This window comes from Bidens hawaiensis, unplaced genomic scaffold (assembly GCF_021521415.1).
Source record: "Bidens hawaiensis isolate Kalapana, Puna unplaced genomic scaffold, B.hawaiensis_p1.1 tig00001575_1, whole genome shotgun sequence".
Classification (NCBI taxonomy): domain Eukaryota; kingdom Viridiplantae; phylum Streptophyta; class Magnoliopsida; order Asterales; family Asteraceae; genus Bidens; species Bidens hawaiensis.
In genome coordinates this window covers 1,351,785-1,369,957 of record NW_027491088.1, presented here as the reverse complement: position 1 = coordinate 1,369,957, position 18,173 = coordinate 1,351,785, and the positions used below count along the sequence as shown (strand labels likewise).

Below are 18,173 nucleotides of genomic sequence, written 5' to 3'. Positions count from 1 at the left end.
TCACTTTCTATGACAAGTATTCAAAGTGGAAAATAATAATAATAATAATAATAATAATAATAATAATAATAATAATAATATTTTACAACACCTTTTATACACGGGAACCACATATATTCTAGCACCAAAATCGCCAACACACCAACCGTTTGATTAAAATCCATAACGTTGGACCAACATGGTCCAGTCAGATTGTAGGGTTGGTTTTAACTTTTTATAAATTATAATAATCGTAAAAGCACATATATATTATTATTACTTGAAGATTATCTACTAAAAACCATATGTAACGAGCTCGTTGATCCACACAGACGCTAATATGAAAGATACCATAAGAGGAAATGCGGCTTACGTTAAGGAGACTTTAGAAGCCAGCAGCCTTGGCCACGGATGGTCCATGGGAGTCGCTTGGAGGTTTTGAGATCGATGGAATAGGAAGAAATGGTTAAATTAATTAATAATATGTTATTTAAAAATATTTATTATAATGTACGTTTTTCTTAATTAAACAACATAATACGTTATCTTGTCAAGGGGGCCATAGAGTAACATTAAATTTGAGAATTCCTTCGACACTTGAAAAGGTATTACCCAAATTCTCTGTTTTTATTTCTACTTTTTTTTATCTTTTTCAAAAATAATATTTAACAAAAAATAAAATGGAAGAATATAATTATCATAGTCTATTATTTCTATAAACTTATATTTATATATATATATATATATATAGACAATTTTTCATCTCTCAATATCTTTTAACTTATGCTAAACCGAGATAAAAAGCCTTCATTGTTTGTTTGAAATCTTGATAACTTAGTTCATCTTTCATGTAACTCTTCTCCTTCTCCATCTTCAATTTATCATCTTTCACATAACTTAGTGACTTTGATCGTCTTTGCATTTTACACTTATTTGATTCTCTAATTTGCTTATGGAAATCTTCAGTTTCCTAATAACAACATTAGTTGAAGAACCCGTACAATTTACCATTCTATCGTTCAATCTGAATGTTTGTCTGGAATCGAACAAGAATAACTGACTTAATTTAATATTATATACTATTAGATCATGTATATTGAAAGGGTTATCACTACTGCAATGTCACATAACATAGAAGGACATTCGCTAACTTTTTTTTTTAATAAAAAACATGTAATGATTTACCAAAGAACGCAATTATTATTTAAGGTCTTAATAATATTTTCTAATCAAATATTCAATATAAAAGTTATAAAACACCTTTTATTCAAGAAAAGGAAACACGGTGTGTTAAATGTCAATGGCACTATCATGCTAAAAATGACAGTCAACGATGAATACTCAAATGACCATTTTATCCTCCACTTCACTAGAATAATAATAATAATAACATCTCTCTTAAATCTTACCACCGCCCTCTCTCCACCCACTTCCAACCAATCCTACGTCGTTTTACAAATTGCATGTATAAAAGAAGAGCTTTCAATACACCTACTTCTGGTCTTCATCTAAATTCTACAAAACCATGATCCGTTTTCACATCATTCTCTCTCTAATCTTAATCTTTGCCACCACTACCACTTCAACTTCCCGGTTCAACGCCTTACCGCCTGCACCTTTTCCCGGTTCACCGGTTCAACAGCTCTTTTTAGTACCTTCAACAACAACTATGTCTCCGGCTGCTACAGATTTTCAATCCGAGAAGAGAAGAGTTCCCACAGGTTCAAATCCACTGCACAATAAACGAAAGCTCTAGCTAGCTAGCTATTTATATATACAACGCAAGTTACATGCTTGATTGTATCGGATAGTGTATAGATATATTTATATTTGTAGATTTATATATAGGTAATTAGTTCTTACGAATTATTTTCAGTTTAGATATTTTTTGTTTTTATTATAATTGTGATCATAAATTTTATACTTATACACGAGTGGTTGACATTCATCGTTTTGAGATGTTGGATTAATGGATGTGGTTTTAGTTCTTTGAGATCTGTTTAAGTCACCGGAATAAGTCAAAGGAGTATTCTCATGCTTTGAATTTTTTTTATGGGAAATTCATTTTACTATATCCAAAACGTGTGTCGCAGTGACAATGGTATCTCTTTCAAATATCGTAATAGTAAGTTCGGTTTGCCCGTATTTCAGAACGCCCACATGAGCCGAGATTCGAACATGTGACAACTTAGAAGGAAACCTCATGACCACCCCACCAAAGTGTTAATGTCGGTAATTCGATCATTTTCATGTTTGTTCATTTAAATATTTTGTATTATAAATACTTATTTTTATATTTTATATATGAACAAAACAAACGTAGCTGAAGCTTAACGAAGAAGTTAGTGAGTGTTCACATTTATATTAGCAAATTAGTCATTAGTGAATATTTGTGAAGAGAAGTGAACAGTATGTGTTATATATCTATTTATATTCGTTCAATTTAACTAAAGAGTATATTTGTTTTTCGATAATAAAATGTCTAGAGAAACAATTTGTGGAAAGTATGATTCGTTTGCTCTCCAGGCATGGTTGATGCTTGGGTTTTATTTAAATTTTGGCTGATTCTTGATTATAGTTATTTTGGTTGATTCTTGATTATAGTTATTTAAATTTTATGTTCGTTCAATTTAAATTCTGGTTGATGCTTAGAGTAACTTATTTTGGTGGGTTGCTTTTGCTTTTCAGCCATGTACAAACTTATATTGATATATACTAATTATATCATGTCATGAATACTACGGTGACACTAGTTATTGACAGTATTATAATGTAAAGACATACATCTAGCTAGGTAATAAGTAATAATAGCCCATCTTTTTCTTTCTAATTTTACACTTAAAATATAGCCTAGAAAATATAGTTAGAATCTTAAAATAACAATTGTATATATAAATTGAAATCATCAAAACTAACCTTTTGATAAAAGACAACCATAAAAAGTTAGATTTCAAGAGAAGTACCTTTAATGAATTGGATCATATTGCAATTAATATTTATGGGCTCTCTATGTTTTATGTATTATTCATGAGTCACCACCTTTTTTAAGTCTATCTAATTATCAAATATAAAAAATGTGGTTTTTTTAGTTTCTCATCACTATATAGTGTTTTATTGTTTAACCACACACACATGCGTATGGATAAAGAGATAGTTGATACTTGAAATTGGAGGAAAAATAAAAGGCCAGGGACAAGAAATTGAATGGTATAGTGTTAACTTCCATCAAGTATAACATACAACCAACTACCATGCACTTAATAAGACTTTGTATTACAGCCTTACACAAATAAAGTGCATGCATGTGTTTCCCTGTCTCATCTGTACTTTTAACTACACACATGTATATTTCAAGTTTTCATTAACTACCCTTTTTTCTTTTACCAAAAATCATGCTTCTGCTTGCTTGTACTTTGTGCAATGTTTGTTTAATTACTCATCTACACATGTACCTTGCAAATGGTACCAATATCATCAAGGCATCAACTGAAATCTTAAACGTGTAATTTGTGAATATTCAGTCCCACATTAAAATTTGACATTATATATTATTTTTCTGAATAACGACTTTTATTTACAAAAGAGACCAAGAAGCTAGCACCCTGGTAGATAACAAAAACCATACATTAAACGTACACCAACGTTCCCAATCTAAATAAAGTTTTCTTGATCTTGAGACCAACCATATAAACTTATCGATTTTACTTCTTCCACGATCCTACTAGCAGGAATGTTAATCTTATCGTGCACTATTGTGTTTCTCGCATTCCAAATGCTCCAACTCATTTACGAAAGATTGCTAGACGTTCTTGCCAAATTTTCACATACTAATTTCTCATCTTGAGTTATTCTAAATATATCAATTTATATATAACTAGTATTAAAAACCCCCGCAACGGTTAAATTGTGCAAAAAACTTAACTTCAAACGTTATTGCGATTAACTACTCGAGACTCAGATGGCGGGTTTGTTATATGAAAATACAAATATCACACATTAGACCAAACTTTGATTATATGTAGTTTGGTACGTAATTCACCTCTTACATTAAGAAACAAAAACAAAAAACTTCACTGTTGCAGTTCATCTCTATCTTGGATGAAGAGTAAGCAAGAGCGAGCACTCATTATACATGTTCTGCAACATCTCACTTTCATCATGTTTCACCATTAGCAAATCTAAGCCGTCCAATTCATAGCCACCCTCCAAGCTATTTCGACTCATTAATACCCACATATTTGCCAATTGTTAATCCAACTGATGAACTGAACATCTAGTTCTTGAAATCACTCTGATCTCTGCAAAGAAACATACCATGATGTTTGATCACAAAAATGACAATGGGTTTCCATTAGAAACACATGGGTATTTTTCCATAATGCACCAAGTCATACCTATTTAGAATAGGATAAATGTATGTAATGCATAGATAGCCAAAGTCTTTATAGCCTAGAAAACATAAATAATAAACACATTAATAATACAATGTTATATATCACAAAAAAATCTTCATAGATTATTAAACATTTAAAGTCTAGCAACCAATCAAATATGCGTCCAAACTTGCATAGCCTACTCCGTTCGTGTATACTTTTAAATCAAATTTCAAAAGATTCAACTAAGCTTGTAAAATATATGATTAATGCCCTTTAAGTCTTTACAAAGTGATAAAAAAATATCTTGTGTAAAAATGCACAATTTGACTTATAGTGTCAATTAGAGGTGCACAAATCGGTTTTTTTGAAAAAACCGGTTCGGTTTTTAACCGGACCGGTTTTTTTTATCCAGAAAAAAACCGGTTCGGTTAATAACCGGACCGGTTATTAACCGGTTATTATTGCTGAAAACTCAAACCGGCCAAACCGGTTTGGACCGGTTTAGAAACCGGTTAGAACCGGTTATTAAACCGGTTTTTTTATAACCGGTTTTTAAAAACCGGTCTAACCGGTTAACCGGTTTTTTTTTTTTTTTTTTTTTTTTTTTTTTTTTGCTTTAGGGTTTAGGGTTTCGTTGTTAGCATTCTTTGCTTGGAAGATTAAAAACACATAACTTTCATTTATAGCTTTTACATTAAAAATACAAACATTAAATCGTTATCGCATATTCGTAACTCAAAAATACAAACATTAAAGAATGTTTAGACACGATTACATTAACAAGTTGATGTTTGTTACTCATTTTCTTCGCTACCCGATCCCGAGCTATTCCTTAGGTAATCGTCGTACGCGGCTTCTTCATCGGTCATTGGTTGAGTGTGTCCTTGATTGACCTCGTCTTCATACAAGGCCGCCTCATAGTCCATTTCCCCCTCGAGTGAGCGTTGATGTTGTGCCCTGTCTAAAGAGTCCAAGTAATCCTTGTAGCAAATCGACATCTCTACAGCTGGTGGAGTGAGTCGAGTCCTCCTAATCGATATAACCCTGCCAGAAACAGAAAAAGCAGACTCCGAAGCTACCGTGGAAGCTTGGACCGTTAGTAAATCTTTGGCCATGGCGGCGAGGATCGGAAACTCATCCTCCTTACCTCTCCACCAAGCCAGCAAATCAAGACTTCTAAATTCATCCGGAGTCATGTGTTTCACAAAGTTGGTACCACCATACCTTCCAAGTTCACTGCTTGGGGTGTTTACCCTTTGACGTTTACCGGCGTCTTCCCAAATCATGTAGTACATCCCCATTTCAAGGTCGGTTTGGGATTGGGATTGGGCAACAGCTCTTAACGAGTCATGAATTTGGGAAGACGACCCGTATCTTGTAAGGTAAACATCATACATGTTTGCCAAGGTGGTGTTGAAATCATTCTTTAAAGTTTGGCTATAATAGGGGTTTTGATCGTCGTTTAACCCTAGCTCATCACAAATTTTTTCTATTAAAGCTTCAACACCACCAACATTGATGCAAGGGTTTAACGCAGCAGCACAGGTCAAAACAGCGGGTAGTTCTTGAAAATATTTTTTAAATTTTTCTTTCATTTTTACACCCATATCAAAATAAGGTGCACCCCTACAATGAAGGTCACTCAACTTTGTGCACATGACAGCAATTTTTGGTAAAGCAATGGGGCTTGTTGGATAGTAAACCCCGGATAAACTACTTGTGCAAGATTTAAAAATTTGAAGAACCTCCGTAACGATCTCAATCAATAACCAGTTTCTAGGATCGTACGGTGCACATTTACCCCTATTTGACAAAATTTGATGAAACGCAATTAACGATTGTTTTTGTTGGATGGCTTTCTCAAACATTTCACAAGTCGAGTTCCATCTTGTTGGACAATCCCAGTTAGGCCCCAACCATTGACAGTTAGCTTCTTCACAAAATTTTTTGTATCTTGAAAATGTTGAATTGTTGCTAAAAACATCTCGTAACATTCTTTTAAAATTGTTTCTTTGCGTTTCGATCACGTTTAACCCATCTTGCACGGCCAAGTTGATAATATGTGCAATGCATCGGCTATGAAAAAACGCTCCATCACAGATAGGTTTATACTTTAATTTTAAATGGCCAACCGCGGCCGTATTGTTGGACGCGTTATCAAACGATATTGAAAAGATTTTATCTTCAATCTTGTATTGTCGAATGACTTTATCCAAGAGTTTAAAAATATTTCTACCCGTGTGCGGGTAATCAAACAATTGAAACGCAACGGTTCGTTTCATCATTTGCCACGACCGGGGGTCAACCCAATGAGCCGTCACACAAATGTATGAGTCGGGCGAACCATTAGGTACCGACCACACATCCGTGGTTAAGTTCACACCAGTTTGTAAGTTTGAAAAGTATGAAATTAGTTCGGATTTAGCGTTTTTCCATGCTTTAAGCATATCTCTTCTAAGGGTCGAACGACTTACGTGTTGGTAGCGTGGTTGAACATACGTTTGCATCATCTGCGTGAATTGAGGGTTGTCGAAGTGGTTGAAAGGAAGTGATTGTTGAATCACAAAGTTGCCAAACTGTTGACGTACCGCTTCAAGGTCGTACGTAAACACCGTTCCTTGATTCGTCATCTCCGGCTGCGAACTACTTCCGGATTCGTCCTTCAAGACCTTGCAAGAGGGCTTTTCTACATGAGCTCTTAAACTGGAGTTTGCTTCTTTGTTATAAAACTTCAAACAATGTTTGCATCTAGCTTTTTGGGTTCCGTTAGACATTTCGCATAGGTCGAAATGTTGCCAAATATCTTGGTTTCGTTTCGTGGGGATGACCCGAACGACGGTTTCTCCCGTGTTCGAGGCACCCATGTTGACCGATGAAGCAGCACTTTGGGAGGCCATGATAATCGACTACGAATTAAGAGTGGTATACTCGAGTATGAAATAAACGACTACGAAAGAAGAGCGTTTGGAGTTGTATAATCGCGTATGAAATAAACGTTTAGAGCTTTTGGAGTTGTATAATCAAGTGTGATCTAACCAATACCCAACCTAAACTATATATAGATGTTTGTGGGGGTAAAATGGTAAAAAAACCAAAAAAAAACGGCTAAAAAACGGTCAAAAACACAAAAAAAACGGCTATAAGGCCGTTTGGTAACGTTCGAAAACCGGTTAAACCGGTTAACCGGTTATTAAAAAACCGGTTAACCGGTTTTTTTTATAACGGTAATAACCGGTTATTTTAAAAACCGGTTAACCGGTTTTTTAATAACCGGTTATTAAAAAAAACCGGTTTTTTTTATAACCGGTTATAAAACCGGTTTTGGGTCCAAAACTTATAACCGATACGTAAACCGGTTACGTAAACCGGTCAAACCGGTTTTTAAAAAAACCGGTTTTTAAAAAAACCGGTTTTCGGTTAAACCGGCCAAACCGGTTCCGTAACCGGTTTTTTTGACCACCTCTAGTGTCAATGGTACTACTTATAAACTTCAAATTTACTTTGATATCTTTCAGATGTTATGAATGAACAGAAAGCCATCCCCTTTGACCACAAAATTCAAGATAGTACATTCAGTTGTTAATGTAGACTCATTTGCCTGTGTGTTTTGTAACTCTTAGCAATTCATATACAGCTTTATTATTACTACTTTGGGTCTTTGACCTTCACACCAATACACCATAAACTAACTTTACAAATGCATTTGAGATTCCTTTTACACAAACCTAATTCCGGATGAGGTATCTACAAATTTTATAACTTTGTCATCTCAATAAACCATGTTGCTAGCTTCAAAATCCATCTAGTTAACAGACAAAAAACAACTCATAAATCACATGAGTATATCACAATCAAGATATAACAGAACACCTTTATAATCTAATTAGTTTTTCCGATCAAAATTACAGCAGACATAGTAAGCTCGAATCAGTACATACCGGTGAGAGGTAACGATGCTTTGTCCTAGTCGCCGTCATCGAACGATTTCAATCTTTCTATGCGGATTACAATCGAGCAACATCTTGGCCTCCAAAGAGTCGAAGTCGTCGCTGGTGGCGTAGATGAACATAAAACCGCTGTCAATGATAGGCAGACAAATGAATGGCGATGAAACAATTGAAGCGAATCGGAGACAAAGTCTAAAACGGTGATGCGTCTTCCATAACTATAAACCCTAGGTTTCAGAAGCAACACCTCCCCACAACAGGCAGTGCTACCACCGACACCTAAGGTACCAACAATGACAGACGATGATGGCAACAAGGTAGTGTAGTGCTTTGAAGGTCCAATCAGAACTTGGTACAAATTATGCTTGGTACAACACCTATTGTAAAAGAAAGTTTGCAATTGTTATCTATATAATAACTTATATATATATGGTCATTTAAATATCAAAATTTAGCATTTCTTATTAAAATACTCCTCTAAAACATATAACTGGAGTTATAGTGCAGTGAGTCAGTGACCATACATAGTAACACATAGCTAGCTCCACTTTAACTTTACCATAAACGTGTGCGTGCTGTTTATAAATGATTATGCATGCGAGCATTTCAGCCTTTAATATTATATACTATTTATTTTAAAAAATAATGTATTTTAAACGATAATTAAATTAAACTAAATTGAATTGAATTAGAAGTAGGACGTTAAACACCAAACACAATATCAATTGACCTAACAGAAGACACAACACAGCCACCTCAGACCCGACAGAACTTAATTTAAAGCTGGCACGCCTGAAATGGAAAAAACAAGGCTTAAGAAGTTATAAGATTATGTCTATAACCCAACCAAGGAATTAAACAGCACAAACAAGCGAACGAATCACGACATCATTTGATGAAGCAATGTGTTGCGACTGTGAGAGATTGTTAGCACATGTTTCACGACTGTAAAGTAACGTTTTTAATAGCTTATATTTTGTATCAACGTGAGTCGTTTGAGAGTCATCTTTATATTATTATTGCAAACGTTATATACGGTATTATGGTTCATTGTTTGGTACAATTCAAAGGGTCATTCTTGTTTGAATTTACAAGATTTGGGAGAAAAGTTTGGCATGTCCTCTCGTCAAAGAGTGGTATTAGAATGTCTCCAGGCTCCTCATGCTCAAGACTTTTTGACTGTCACCCCAATCGAAGGGTTAGGCCAGCACATGTCAGCAGTGGAGTACCGAGCCATTCTTAAATATCGTTTAATGATCCCACTGTTCCCAGTTGATGAGTCATGCCCGGTCTGTCGTAAGGTTTGTTTAGATAATTTTGGTGAACACGTGATTCATTGCAAAGAACTCCCTAGGTTCAAATATAGACATGATTTGGTCAGAGATGTCCTTTGTGATGTGTTAAAACGGGCGGGAATCTCGGCAAGAAAAGAGACTCCTGTGAATTTCATGTCGGATCCACGTGAAGGAAGGTCTACTCTCCGACCAGACGACATTCTTGTGTTTGGATGGGCGGGGGGAACATGCTTGTGTAGACCTTACTGGGGTGTCCCCTCTTGTCGGGCTTAGGGACACCGGGTTTGTTGCTAGGCATGCCGTGCTAAAGGCAGAAGCAGTGTCACACCCTCAAAATCCACTAACGGAGTTTTACCGTCAGAGGGTGTGAACTAACAGGATCGGAATCATTAGTTATAATCAAACCATAAAACAAAGTTTCAAAACCATGAAAACGTTTACGAGTAATTAAATGCGGAAGCGTAAAAACCTTTAATCTAAAGTTGCGTCACGCAGGACGACTTAAAACCAATGATAACCGTTAAAAATAAGTTTGCATAATAAAAGCGTTTTCAAGCAATGCATGTCCTAAACCGCGCGTCCGCCTCGGCTACCTGAGAATAACATACTAAAAGTGTCAACACAAGGTTGGTGAGTTCACAAGTTATGTAAAAATAAATGTTTAGTGTTTGCGTTCAGCGTTTTGCGTTACAGCGTTTTGCGTTACAGCGTTTTGCGTTACAACGTTTTGCGTTTCAGCGTTACCAGATAGTGTTATGTCAATTATATATCTATAGGTAGCTAGCCTATAAAGCAAGTATTACTAAGTGTTCGACACCGAAGCTGACTCGTTTATTAAGTGCCTTGTCACCAGGTCCTCCAGACCATGGTACGTGTTAGCCAAAATTACACCCGCTCGACCTCCAGTCGAGTTTAGCGCTGGGTGGGGTTTGTCAAACCCAGTAGTACTACTCAACAGTGACTCGCTATTCTAAATATTAACCGGTTCGATGTGTAGGACTTCAAATGTTTCGTTTGCCACTTAGCCTTTACAAGTGATATATAATTTATAACAAAATTTTAAATGCGTTGTGGAGTATGTTATCTCCCCCAAGTGAAAAGCGTTTGAAAACAGTTTAAAGAGGGGAAAGTGAAACTCACTGTTTTCAAAGAATTTCCCAAATTAAATCACCAAGATGCGCGTCACCGAAAAACTCTCTCTAGCGTTCTAAAACAACAAGGAGATTTTTCTAAGTGTAGGAATATTATCGAGTCTCTAGACCCGGCACATAATACCTATGCACATAACATGTTTCGTGTTTCGTTTGTGAATCGTGTGTGACTTTAACAATGTATTTGTGATACGTTACATGTGTAAGCAACATTTACGTGTCACGTATCCATAAAGTACATCACTAGCAATTACTTCCCGTAAGGGCAATTTGGTCAACACATAACAATTAACTAGCAACTATTCCCCATAAGAGCAATTTGGTCAAATTATGACAATCAATTAGCAAGTATTCCCCGCAAGGGTATTTTGGTCAAAACATAACAATTATATAGCAAGTATCATGTTTCATGCATTTTCACACAACTCAGCAGCTAGTTTCACCGAGACAGAACTTCTACCTAAAAGATTGTACTATTCCACCGATCATAGCATCTCAATTAATTTACCAAAAATCATCACATAAGCATATATGTCTTAGGTTTCCAGAACATATTTTATTATATTTTTATTCCACATAGTTTTCTCACAATCATCAAATCATTACAGCAAACTCATAACAGTCAAATTCATGCGCAACAGAATGTTGTTTGCAATTCCCGTTAAACGAAAAATCCAATAAATGCAAGACCACTTGGGTTAGGTTCCTAACTCAATGAGTCAACTTCCAGAAGTGGAACCAACCCAATTGGTCTCGTAGTTCATGAGATATAACATTTACAAAACAACCTAACAGCAGGTCTAACAGCTCAGCTTTGCACAACGTTTTTGTAAAATCATAAAAGTTAACTTCTACTTGTCCAAAAATTACAAGATTATATTCTTTAGAAACTAGAATCAACCTAGTTTACTGTAGTATTAATAATCTCAACCAATTTTCATGTTTACACTTCGTTACAGTCACTTAAACATCAAATACACATTCTGTCCAGAAACTGTTTGCATCCAAACTCAACATAATAACAATCTATGAACTATCATGCATTCATATAACCCTCTAGACTCCATAAACACCATCCATGCACATCAATTTCACATTACATACAAGATTTGGGTTTTTGTTTGAACTCAAATCAAAAACACAACAATCAACATGTTACAATATCAATTCTACTTATCAAATCATTACTCAATCAACAACAATCATATTGATTACATGTATATATGAAATCGGCAGCTTAGGGTTTACAATTAACCCAACAAACATCAAAATCAAGTAATAAGAATGTATAGGATAATCAATTATACCTTCCTAGCACCTAGTTCTTCAATCAAGGGCTTGATTTGGTGGTTGTATGTGTGTGTGAAGGTGACGGCAGCCAAGAGGGATGGAGGGGGTGGCTGATCGGTTTTGGGAGAAAGAAAAATAAGAGTTAGGGTTTATTATAACATAGTATTTATAGAATACTATGTTACACTTTAGCCCCTCCACTTTTAAGTATTACTTTTCCTAGCTTAAACTAACTTGTTTACATCTTGAGTTAACGTTTATAACCATGTTATCACACAACACATAAGTCTAACACATAATTATTACATAATTACTGTTTTGATGTTTTTCGTTTATTCATCAATCGTTTGCGTCAACTCGTTTGCGTTTCGGTGCAATTCCCGAAAGACTACACATGTAGTAAGTGTTAAGCGTCATTTAAACCCTAGTTTAAATGTAATGAAGTGTGCGTTATAGATTCAATGATCTTAAGTTTGAATTGACGAAGTTGAGTTAACGGAGTTAACCTGAAATTGACGATTGTCACAAGCAGGAAAAATTGCTAAGCACGAGAAGGCGTGTGTGGAGAATCAACACGCCTTCATTCCTTTTGCTTTTGACACATTTGGGTCTCTTGCCCCCGATGCTGTTGCGTTTCTAAAAAGAGTTCAGCGGGTCGTGCACAGTAACTCATCGACGCCAAAGAACGATAACTTTGTTTTCAGTAGGATCGGTTTTTCCATTCAAAAGGGAGTGGCGGCGCAGCTTGTTGCCCGCTTACCTGCCTCTTTATTGTAATTGAAACTATTTTTAATATAATTTAACATTTACAAGGTGTCAATCGGTTCTAAGGGCATTGTACCGGTTTGGACTTGAGAGGCGACAATTTGGTTTGGGGATATCACTTGTTCAACTAACATCACTTTGGTTGGTACTATGGAATATGGATCTTGGTAGATACATAACATTAAGCACAAGGGCAGGGGCGGACCCACCTTAGTGGGATCGGGGCCCCGAGACACCAATCTTTTTTAAAATTTAGTAGAGATGATAGGTTAATTTTTTTAAGGACTCCATAAAAATACTTAGGTGGAACCCATTGTATCAAAATTTTCTCTGGTGTGGTGGCATATCCTTTATCTTCCAACTCAAAGGTCACAAGTTTAAACCTCACAAAGGATGGTCTCAACATGTATATTTTGTTTTTCTAATTTTTAACTAAAACATTGTGTTTTTAAGGGTGGTTTTAACATTTTTATTTTGGTTTTCTAATTTTTAATTAAAACATACTTTTTTATTTGGTTTAAAAGCAAAGCTTGTTTGCGTTTTTCTATATTTTTATTGAGTACTTTTAAATTCTAATTAAAACTTAGGGTATTATTTGGTTTAAAAGCAACTCTTTTATGTGTTTTTTATTAAATTTAATTTAAACTTAAAGTTTTAATTGGTTTAAAAACAATTCTTCAAAGATAATGTTAAAGAAATCAACAAACAATTAACAATCTAAGGAAAACTTAGATAAGTTAGAAAGAAAGTTTGAGTCTTTATATTCTTTAAACAATACTCGCCTCAACCGACCGGAATGGCGACTGCCTCAAAAATTCTAACGTTGGGTAGTGAAAAGTACACCGAAAAAAAGGGACCCCGTTGGATGAAAATCCTGGGTCCGCCACTGGTCAAGGGTCACCACAGTTTGGAAATGGCGACGGCTATATTTTGAAGGGCAGCCGTTTGAAAGGGTCGGATGCAACAATTTAGGTTTTGATTGGGCAAATGCGAAGATTTGATTAGATATGGTCCACATCAATTGGTTTTCGTTGGTGATTTTAGTATCAAGTCATTTTGGTTAATCAGGATTAACTTAAAAGAAAAAGGAAATAAGAATACAAATTGATGTGAGATATGACATGTGTGGAGTATACATTTAAACATGACTATTTTTATTTTATGAACTTATAAATCCAAGGTTCAGGCACCCTCTTCGCTATAATTGCCGGTGGCAACTGGACTATCAGTCGTAACCAAATTGCCATTGATAATGTTTTCGCTGAGAGTTTTCGATTGTTATAATTGTCTTAACTGTTGACATTTATAATCGTAAACTGAAACATTATAAAGGTTTGTCCTTATAAAAGGACGGTCTTATTCTGTAAATTTGCATGTTCATTCTCGATATTCTGTAAATTATCTGATTGAACTTTCCTATGTACTAATGAAACATTTCAATCTAGAAGTGATATGTACACAATTCACTAAAGATATCCAAACCTATACAAATTTTAGTAAAACCTATAGTTAGGATTAGTCGCACGGTTTAGATGGCCGTGAACAATCTGCCTTCTGTTATAACATCATGAGAAAAACCTCTTGGTAAAAAACTCTTCGTTCTTTTGATAACTTAGCTTATCAACACATATTACATTATTACCACGTTGATAAAGGGCTTACGTACATTATATCTTAGCATCTTGGAAACTGATTCACCATATGTTCTATGTTACGGAGGATGAAGATCTTAAAGAAATTGCTTCTCTTTTATGTAATAACCAATAATTATCAAACTCAACATTCCAAACATCAGATTTTGAATATTGCTGCAAATTACAGACCAAACAGCTGTATTAGAAATCCATACCATGATGTTAATATAATGGTATAGAAATCTAAGATTGTTGCTGTAAGAAGGTCAAATGAATAAATAATTTAGTCAATCTTGTATATATATATGCATATTTTTACACTTATCTCTTCTCTTCATGATCAAACTTGTAGTCTAAACCCGCTCCATATTTCCATGCCTCAAGTTTCCTTTTCCATTTGTACTTCTCCTCGGTTGAATAAGTATCAATCAAAGGCCTAACAGAACGTTAAAAAACATAAACGAGATCGCTTTATGATCCAAAAAAAAGACTTATAATATCACATATTAATAGTCATAAAAGATAATACCTTATTAATGGGTCAACATAAATGGAAAGAAATGTATAAGAACCCAAAAGTGTAAAATGTCCTAGCCAGTCAATCAACACTGGTAACCCAACCTGTTGACCAAAACTTTGACTAAATCTTTTAACTTTTTTGTTAAATGTAAATCATGTAGTTACTTGTCTGTTATTTACCTGCTTAAATATAGAAGGAAGGATTTGAGGTTTTGTTAACATAACCAAGCCTAGTGTCTTCACGAGAGGACCAAATTGTATGACATCCTGTAACCGTCAAATAAAGTCAAAGTCATAAGCAAAAGTCAAAGTTGGTTTTCAATTGAGAGCAAGACCTAACAAGTTACCTGAAGAAATGGTCTTAGCACTGGGTCACCTAGCCTCTATGGAAATAATGTGAACAATTAATTATTAGTTAATGAAAAATACATAAAAGTTAAAAATTAATGATATTATGCCTGCATGCTCTGGAAATTGGCATAGAGAAGGTCGTTGATGAAATCGGGTGGGACCCCAGCTCGTTTTCGTGCTGACATGGCTCTTTGGAATAACCATGAAGCACTTAAATTTGGCTGCAATATAAATTTCACTAAAACAAAATATTAATATAAGCATACATATAATATACACATCACAGGAGTAGATGTTGTATTGCTGACCATGTATGGATTCAATAATGACAGATTTTCAGAGTCCAGAAGATTTCCACTGATTGCTTCATGTATTCCTGAAATTTATTACTAATAAGATGAGCCCCTGAGCATGAAAAAGATTACAACTTTGACGTTTTAGTTGACTCTAACTGGTTTCGTATTTTAATCACCATCTGATAGTCTTCCAAGATGCCTGGTCAAACTCCCGAAACCACCAAAGGAAACCGGAGACTGTATGCCACTAGCATCACCAAACTGCATTCGATAATAATTGATAATAATATATTAATGGGAATTTACAAATGTGAATTAGAGTATCTTCAAAAGTTTTGAGTATCACACCTGTAGAATACGATTGAAAGCTGCTGGCAACGGACTGCAGATCCATTCTCCAATAAAAAATGCGAGTCAGTCATATATATATATGAAAATCTTATAACTAGCAATAACTTTAGCTTCCATTAAGTAGCATTTTGTACCTGTCACGAAAGGTAGGGAAAATGCCATAAATAACTCTCAAAATCTCTAAATCATCCAAAGAGACTTCCTGGATGAAATACAAAACATTTCATCAGTATATATTAACATGAAAACATGTCTAACCAATGTTATCCAAATCATCCTATCAGACTATGAATAAAGTCATGGATTACCTGATACTTAGGCATCAAATCCCAGTAATCTTCTAGCAACTCTACCAACTTTGGGCTACTAGGTTGTGGTTCAACATAAGTAAACATATAAGTAGTACGATCCAACGGTCCAGAACCAGCAGGGAACGCCTGTTGATTTAACCAAAAGATGGACTTGCAGATTAAAAAAACACTTCATTAATAACATTTTCAAACAAGATAATCAGATAATTAATTACCTCCCAAAAGTATTGTGCTTGTGAGTTTCCAACCGGCTTCACCTCAGCACTACTAAATATCACATCACTTCTATAATTTTCCTTGAAACCACGACAACAAGAACCAACAACAAGGCATACACCGTCAGGCTTTCTGTTTCCTCTAATCTGTTGTTAGATCATGCTAAAATTAGCTTATCGATTGATAATGATTTATAATCAAATTACTTTATTAAATATTACCTGTTTAAGCACCGGTGAAAAGTTTCCCATTGCATCAATTATGAGACTAGCTGACAAAATCTTCCCTTCCACTAATTGCAATACCTTCAAAACCAAACTTATTATATGCACACATAACACATTTTGTTCCATTCAAATCAATTAACAAAACGATATTGCATTAGAGATCTTACTGCTATATCTTGATAAACATTTATGCTAGACACACTGCAACCTTCATAGATTACTCCACCAAGTGAAGTGAATCTTTCCCTCATAATATCTATAAGTTTAGCAGGCCTACAAGTAAAAAACTATATTAAAAATAAGAATATATAAAAGTCTTGGAAAACTGATAGGAGATCTTACGATACACCAAGGTTAAGAATATTTGAAACCCATATCTCTCCTTTACTTTCAAACCCACATCGGTTCTGCAAATTAGAAATTAATAACATTTTGAGTTTAAACTTAAAGTAATATTAACTAATTATAACTAGATGATGGATGCTATTATTACCGGATTGAATACTGAAGTTGTAGCCCGATCAATGTCATCTTCTGTTAATATTCCAACTTCAACAAGTTCAAGAAGCTCTTTCCTTGATATATTCCACTCTTGTTCTCTCTAAATAATAAGTGAATCAAAATGTCAAGATAATGATTCAATAGCTACTGTCACAAACAACGAATTTACGTATATACCCCTTTTAGTAAGTTCCTTTCAACAACTCCTACTTGCAGACCTTTCAAACTTAAGGCTGTGGCAATGAAGATCCCTAAAGTACCCCCGCAAACCAACACATCGAACTTGTTCACTTCTTTGTTCGTCATATCGGATTGGCTAAACAAACTAGGGGTATTTGTGACAACTTGTCTAGGTTCTTGAGCTACTGCAATATATAATTACATTTGGCATTGTAGCAAAAGATTGATAACTTTAGAAATTAAAATTTTGAAATTGACCTGTTTGATCAGAGCAAATGCTAGACCACAAATTATCCAATCTCTTCAATGCTTCATACGAATACGCCCCACCCGCACCACCGACTTCCCCACCCACAGAAATGCTCTCCATTATCCTCTACACATGCCCAAAATTAAAAAAAAAAAAAAAAAAAAAAGTTCTGCTAGAACTTTAATCAAACACTTGGTGTGCATAAACAAGATTCTTGGAAAACTGATTACTTGGGTTCGTGAAGACTGTGCTCTGGGCTGCAAAGGAAGCTTCTTTGGTGATTGGAAGTTGTGAACAAAAGGGTGTTTGGAATAGCCATTGAATTTTGATGGGTGTGGTTGAAGATGAAGTTGAATTACATCCATTGTTCAGGATTTGGAAATGGTTTCAGTTACACAATAAGTTAACGGTTAAATTGGATATGTGTACGAGTATAATACACGTTAAAAGCAAACATTTTGTTATTATGATCGGATAAACCTGCGGGAAAGATCAAGCAATCGCCAGCCAGTTATGAAATATGTTGATTTACAT

The 18,173-nt window shown here is 35.0% G+C and overlaps 1 protein-coding gene across 1 annotated transcript; it reads right to left on the bottom strand.

The window, feature by feature from the left end:
- Window positions 1–14,534: 14,534 nt before the first annotated feature.
- LOC143585449 (uncharacterized) lies at window positions 14,535–18,173 on the bottom strand. The gene is made up of 18 exons (XM_077067237.1): window positions 17,870–18,173; window positions 17,648–17,765; window positions 17,387–17,574; window positions 17,202–17,309; window positions 17,051–17,115; window positions 16,876–16,981; window positions 16,703–16,786; window positions 16,481–16,627; window positions 16,263–16,391; window positions 16,089–16,156; window positions 15,952–15,985; window positions 15,780–15,864; window positions 15,616–15,683; window positions 15,415–15,528; window positions 15,304–15,339; window positions 15,137–15,223; window positions 14,967–15,058; window positions 14,535–14,873 (listed from the first exon to the last, which is right to left on the bottom strand). Exons 1-18 carry the CDS (start codon window positions 18,002–18,004, stop codon window positions 14,759–14,761), a joined length of 1,779 nt encoding a protein of 592 aa, XP_076923352.1. The 5' UTR covers window positions 18,005–18,173; the 3' UTR covers window positions 14,535–14,758.

Excerpts from the sequence above, each read along its gene's own strand:
- LOC143585449 (XM_077067237.1), bottom strand. The coding sequence starts at position 18,004 with ATGGATGTAATTCAACTTCATCTTCAACCACACCCATCAAAATTCAAT. Across the intron at positions 17,310-17,386 it reads AAAGGAACTTACTAAAAGGG|AGAGAACAAGAGTGGAATAT; the intron begins GTATATACGTAA and ends CTTATTATTTAG. Across the intron at positions 16,982-17,050 it reads ATTCTTAACCTTGGTGTATC|GCCTGCTAAACTTATAGATA; the intron begins GTAAGATCTCCT and ends TTTTACTTGTAG.